The following is a 7484-nucleotide window of genomic DNA, read 5'->3' as shown; positions in this document are numbered from 1 at the left end:
TTATTTTGATTGTTCTTTTAAATATTTTTTGAAAGTTTTGATATTATTTGTCACAATAATATAAGCTCATATTTATTAAGTAACAGCTTCTATAATATACTAAACTCGAATAGTTTATGAGGCGCATGGGCAATGTCCACGTGGGCATATGAAACATCTTTTTAATTGTTTAATTGTTGGTTTCAAACATCTATCATAATGGAAAAAATCATTGTAACAAATTAGTCAGCCACTCGGCCATTTAGTATTTTCAACTGTATAATATTATCGCTAGGTACGCCAGCAACGAATTATACAACAACATTTCGTATTAATAATAATAATGCGATGAAACAAAATCCATAATGCGTATAATATGATATGTTGGAGGTAATGTATATTTATTATTTGTAAATGTATTTAATGATATGCATAACCAATGACCATAGGCGCAAATAACGTTTGAGATTTGGGGAGGGGCTTAAGCCCTACTACAGTAATAATTTGAATAAGCTTAAAAATAATTAATTTTATGTTTGGGGGGGGGGGGGGCTATTGACATTTTTGAAGAGCTTTTTTTTTGGAGCAAAATTTGGCCTTCTTAAATTTTGGGTACTAACTAAAAAACTCAACCTGATCATAAATTGCTGTGATGGTTTTAAATTGACCTATATACATATAGATAACGATTTTATTACAATGACAAAATCGTGACGCGGATACTACGGCGGTGCTGTTCTCCGCGGTAGTTCGGTCGTACGTGTGGTGTGGTGGTGGCAGGTGACACACAAAAATGTACACAACACGTTAGGTTTTTTGGAGTTTAAAAGATAATCACTTTTTTGATGGACAAATATGAGTACGCTATCTTACAAATATGCGACGAAAAAGACTAACAGGCGTCACTGTGATTTGGTACGGCGACGGTTGTGACTTTTTTCCGTGCGGACTGCGGAGTCGTCGAGTTGTGACGGTGCGTGAACGAGAGTGAGACGAGTGCCGGCGGCCGGTACTCGTCGGTGCGACTTGTCTTCCCGTCCCGCCCTGTGCCTTTGTGGCAAGGGGGAAGAGTCGACGGTGTCGTTGACAAAGTGTAGATTGGATCGCAACGGTGGTATTACATGCACCGTTGTACTGGTCGCCGTTACGTACCGTGTCAATATTGAAGGAAACGATTTTATAATTACTCGTTGGCCGCTTCTCGTTCATCGTCGCCCGACACCTCTGAAATAACAAAAATAAGTTATGACAATACTGCAAGTTTCAGCAGCGTAACATGCACAATAATCTTACGTTGAAGTTTCAAACAAGTTTTTGGATAAAACGTATTTGCTGCAGCAGATAGTAAATTGTATGATAAATTTCCGTTTAACGCCGTATCGTATTTCCTCGTTGATGATATAATATCTAAGTTGATATTGGGTCGCGTTTGTAATAATATATATTTTATGGCATATGAATATATAGTGTTAACTTTTCGTGTGACGCCCGACATAAAAATATAAAATATTATATGGAACGATTAGATCTTTAGTAGACTCAGACACACAGTTGTAATAGTAATACCTATTACCTATGTATATTATATTATTATGCTTTCGTCAACGAGAAAACATTTATAAAACACGTAAAGGAATAAAGGATCAAGGGTGTTTATATTCTTTCGTGAGCTTCATTTGTTACGACTTTGTAATCAATTCTGAAAAGTGGAAAAAAAATTACAAAAAAAAGTCGAGCTTATATGTAATGCTCGTTACAAGAAAAGTAAATAAGTTATTATCACGCTCTATCCGTATCTCGGATGATGTAAAAATGCAATTTCCAATTGTTAATAACAATCAATAAGGGTAACCTATACTCGTAGTACTTAAGCCGTTAATGATATTGCAGTATTTTTAGTTTATGCACCGCTCCTGCGGCAAAAATCCTTTAAAGTTTTTATTTTGACTTATGTGCGTTCGGACACTATAAACTTCTATGCGCGGACTATGCGCAACAAAACATGCGCCTGACGAATTTTTTTGTAACAAACGACGTTTTCTATAGTCCATTTCAGCACTTCTATAGGTTCCCAGCTGGTTCAAACGAGACACTGTTGCTCAAAATTCCTACTTGTACCACACGTAAGTTTAGTTTACTGTATATTACTATACAGTATACACATTTTCTGTTCGTTGTTCATTATTAATTTTTGCTGTTATTAATTATTTTATCTTTTTGTATGATAATATTTAAATATTTCATGTACATAAATGTTTCTTGTTATGTAACCATAGGCATAAGCGCAAATAGCGTTTGGGATTTGGGGTGGCTAAAGCCTTACTTTGAATAATATTGAATAAGCTTAGAACAAAATTTAGGAAATGTTTGGGGGCTTAGCCCCTAAAGCACCCCCCTCCTCCTATTTGCACCTATGAGTCCATTGGGCTATCGCCCGTACTTTCAATAAATAAATTATTCACATAATCACATTAAATATTATTTGGTTTATTTTATATTAATAAAAATAATAATATAGATAATAGTAGGTAGTATATAATATAATATAATATTTTTTTTAATGCTTATAATATTATCATAATTTTGTTATTATTAATAAAATAAAATTTCATTCATGTAAAATAACGTAAATATTTTCGATAAGCAAAAAAATGTTATTTGGTCAAGTGATACATGAAAATATTCAAACTATCTAGGTGATACGCTGATATAAAAAGGTTGAGAACCACAGCCATATGGTTATATATTTTTGAATTTTAAAAAACATTATTTTTATGAACTAATTATTTGTGACATAATAATATAATCCATAAGACTTAAGTTGTAACCATTTAGATTTTAGAAAACTTAAAATACTGGTGGTGCTGAAATTCCCGCTGAAAGAGCTCTTTGGACTGTGTTAATGCCTAATGGATAACTATACAATGTGTGTTTTTGATAGAGAACAAAATGTAAATAATTTAACTATTTATACATTTGAATGTTCTTACAAATACTTGCAAGTTACGCAAAACATGCTACCATGTTTAAAGCTCAAAAAGTTTTTTGAAACGCAGCTAAATTATTTTATAGTGGTAATTATGTAGTGTAACTTACAATAAAGTTTTGTCATAGTTAAAAACTCAAGCATGACAAAAAAGCCAGGTTTAGAAAAAGTTAACTGAGATTTAAGTGCTTTTGTGGATCAGTGAATACGACTAAACTTACAAATTAACAATTTTTAATAGGAAATACTTAAAAACGACTTACTGCTTATTGAGAGAACTTGGGTTAACATTTTTTAGTTTAAGTGGCCAACTTTACGGACCTAAATAATTAACAGTTTAATAACTTTTGTACTTTATACATCACAACTCAATATTTACACATTAGATGTAATACGGCGTCTAGGATATGCAATATAGGTACATTCTTTATGCGCTCAATTTTTAGTTTTTGGGGGACGGAGTGGCCGAGCGGACTAAGGCGTCGGTTGTGACGCACACCGACGCTGGTCAAACCTCGGTTCATGGGCGGCATTTTTCTTCGGGCAAGTCACGGTGTCCGGAGATAAGTGCCGCCATACCCCACCCGGGCATGGCAGATACCCACGGGTGCCCACTAAAAATCTGCCAAAACTACACACACGTGTTACACCTACAGTTCCCTCCCCTACAAACAAAAACAAATAGCTAATGGCCATAGTTGCCGGGTTTCACGATCAATAAAAAAAAAAAAATTTTAGTTTTTACTGACCACAATATAATTGTATTTAATAAATGGTAGAAGTATAGTGTTTTAGCATTAAACAGAATTGTTGAACATAAATATATTGAGACTTAATAATTCGGTAAGTTTTAGTTAAATAAATTGTAATTAGTATAAGTTACGAGTACCAAAATAATTTATTTCTTGAATAAAAGTGAAACGGTACATTGCTAATATTATAGCTAAATATTAAATAATATGTTATTATGCAATAATCATATGGTTGTTTTTTAATTGGTAATCGTACTTTAGTGAATGGTGGGAAATATCGATTCCGTTATTGTACTCTGTGGTAATTTAAAACAATAAACAATATAACTATCTCATGCTACATTTATTTGTACCTACTTTTTTAGGTTTCTAAACATACATTTAGAAGTTAAGAATTTTTTAAGTTTAGAACACCTTATTATCACCACTGTGTGTCTGTGTCCGTCCGTAAGTTATCAAAAACGAAAAAGTGTCAACGAATCAGTATTGTCTAGTTGATTACGCATGACGCCATGACACGAAAAGAAAATCAACTTAACTGCGCGACCAGGGGCGAATTTCAATGAAAAACTGGGGGTGCTGAAGCCCCTCTATTTTTTTTTTGTCATATTATCATAATATGTAGACTTATGCACTTGTGTAGACGATAAATACAAGCAAATAGCAATTCGAAAACATTGGTCACTAGTATAAATAGAATTATTTAATATCATTATCAATGATCAAATTATAACTGTGGCAATAGTGGATTGGGGTTTGTCCATAGAAATAGAAACATAGAGTATTCTAAGTTATATATTTTGGCACACTGAAAATGTGTCCAGCGATGCGTTTTCGCCGAATTGCTGTACGAACGGGTGTTATACTGTTATCGACACCGCTACGGTATTTACAAATAATCTAAATTTAAAATGTTCACTATGATTTTATGTTTTTATTACACGTCTTACGTATTACCCCTCTACTCTATACATACACAAACGTTTCATCAGAATATCACTTGATTAGTTTTTTTAAATAATAATATTATTTATAAATATAAATAAAAAATAACATAATAAAAACTGTTTTTTTCATACATAATGACTATTAAAATGTAAACGTGTGACGTCCTCTTATAAATAGATTTATATTAACCTTGATGTCCAATAACCTTGAATATTTAAGCCATGACTACAAGACTTGTAGTTACAACCACAACTGTACTGATAAGTTATTATCACCACGATTATAAAGAACTTCTTTTAGTTCTTTATAATCGTGTTATCACTGCGTTATCAGCACTGGCCACTGTTTCGAAGTAGGACCATGATATAACTATATCATGAATAGGACAATAATTCAGAATTGACACGACGTCGGAAAAGTTTCTCGATTGTTCTGTGTTCATAATATTAAAAACCATTTAATTTTCAGTTGCCCTTTCAAGTTTAATGTTACAATCTAGTGAAACGGTTGAATTATGTTGAAAGTTTTAACATCATTTCCGAAAATAAGCGGTCCCGCCATTAGAGGTTTTCAATGTAATTTTCACTCTTGCAGATTTGTATCGATTCCACAACATAGTCAAACACAACAGTTGAACCGTTGGACTAAGCCATCAGTACCGTATCCGTCATGGTTTTCCTTTACTCGTTTTTGTCATGTAAAACCATCGGAGTTGACTCCACGTGAAAAACTGAAAATTGCTGCTAAAGAATACGGTTCTGTGTTAATTGTGTTCCACGTTGGAATCTCATTGATATCATTAGGTTCGGTGTATTTTTTCATTTGTAATGGTGTTGACGTCCAACAGTGGATTGGTTGGATGGGTCTGTCAAACGCAAACGAAAACACTAAAATCGTGGCTGGAGCGAGTCAGTTTATCATTGCATATGCCATTCATAAATCTTTTGCTCCAGTACGCATTTCAATAACACTTATATCCGTACCATTAATTGTACGATACCTTAGGACTAAAGGAATAATGAAAATAAAAAAATAAATACTAATTATGTGAACACATGAAATTGTATAAATTATAATTGTAATACTATGGGTTTTAAACTATATTACTTAGAAAGGATAAGACATTTTATTAATATTATTATTGAATATTTTATAATACTGGTATAAATTGTTTCAATTGTAAAATACTATTGAGTATTAAAAAAAAATATTATTATATTGTACAGGGATTACTGTACACATATTTTAACTATTACTCGATCTTAATAACATGTCAAGATGCTTTTATGTAAACCATAGAGTAAGAGATATAAACCGAGTAAGGTAAAGTAAAATTATTAATTGTAAATATACAAATTGTAATATACCTATACATTTTGTTTTTAATGTATCACTAATAATTTAAATTACATGTAAATTATACTTATTACTTGTTCTTGTGTCTGCCATAATCATGTTGATGTCAAACTTATGTTTAATTCAGTAGGCATTGATAAATAAACATAATGTTATTAGAAACAAATTATATACACATAAATCATAAGTATACAGACACTTATATAATATTATAAATTGCCAATCTAGCTCATGTATGGCATTTTGGTACCATACATTGATTGAGCTTGACCATGGTATCTATGAAAATGACCAGGCCACCGACAGGTAGCTGAGTAGGCAAAATTAATACTCTATGATCTACATTATGTCTATATAAGTACTGTATATTATATAATAATAGTATTTATGCCTATATATTGGATGAATTGTAACCAGTAGTAATATGTTTTAAATTATACAGATTTCTTAAGACAAGCAATAGATGCTTGGTTTGTTAAATAGAAAAATTTTTTTAAAAATCTTTTATCATGGTAATGCAATAATTGCTCTATGGGCAATATTAATGTCTGTTTTATTGAACTTATAAATAAAAATTATTTTCTGAGTTTTAATAAGTTCAAATGTTTTTAAAAGGCTAGAATTTTAATGCCCTAAACAAACCCAAAAAATACAATTGCAATGAAAATTCTAAATAATTAATTAAATTTATTTTTAATTATTTTGGCATAAATGTTGAAGGATTGTAAAATGTTTTATAGGCAAAAGGCAGAACTGATTGTTAAAATATTTTGGATTTTCTTTAATTAAGAAAAACAATTATTTCGATTCGCCATCAAACAATTTACTTTTGGCATTTTTAATCATGTTAAATAAACACAATTGACTAAAATAATGGAAAATAAATGCACACGTATAACAACAGTAATACACATGCTGAACAGTATTATCTAAAGTTAATTTTATTGTTCCAACAGATTAGACCACCATCAAACTGATACTCGTAATCTAGGATTTCATTACTATTGTCCAATAATATACAAGAACCTACTTTATAAAATTGTTAAATTTATACAAAAATTATATAAATTTCTAATTCAAAAACACCAAAAGTACAAGAATATAACAGCCTAAGTTATTAATATTGTTTAATGAGCAAATAAGTAATGATTCCATCAAGTTTACTGATGCTGAATTTCCTAGTTTTGTTTGGCGAATTGTAGTCGTTTGTGGTAGCAAACGCAAATATTAATTATTATAAATTTATAAGTTTATAAAAGATTAAATAATAAATTATAAATGTATCGTTTATTAACATTTTTTGTTTAATGTTATACGTCTATTGTTTTTAATTTACATCATATTCATTTGAATCATATTTCAATTTTCATACATACCAAAAGATAGATAATAATTAACGAGATCTTTCATAGAGAAACTAATGGAGCTGTTTGAGAATAATATGCACACACATGAGCTAGTTA

The 7484-nt window shown here is 30.9% G+C and overlaps 1 protein-coding gene across 1 annotated transcript; it reads left to right on the top strand.

The window, feature by feature from the left end:
- The first annotated feature begins 5028 nt into the window (after positions 1-5028).
- On the top strand, positions 5029-6133 carry LOC132938649 (protein FAM210B, mitochondrial-like). Its single transcript, XM_061005599.1, has one exon. The coding sequence runs from the start codon at positions 5180-5182 to the stop codon at positions 5699-5701; it is 522 nt and encodes a 173-aa protein (XP_060861582.1). The 5' UTR covers positions 5029-5179; the 3' UTR covers positions 5702-6133.
- Positions 6134-7484: the final 1351 nt, after the last annotated feature.

This window comes from Metopolophium dirhodum, chromosome 2 (genome assembly GCF_019925205.1).
Source record: "Metopolophium dirhodum isolate CAU chromosome 2, ASM1992520v1, whole genome shotgun sequence".
NCBI lineage: Eukaryota > Metazoa > Arthropoda > Insecta > Hemiptera > Aphididae > Metopolophium > Metopolophium dirhodum.
This window is presented reverse-complemented; position numbering and strand designations above follow the sequence as displayed.

What these genes read in the sequence shown, in the direction of transcription:
- LOC132938649 (XM_061005599.1), top strand. Translation starts at nt 5,180, where the DNA reads ATGTTGAAAGTTTTAACATCATTTCCGAAAATAAGCGGTCCCGCCATT.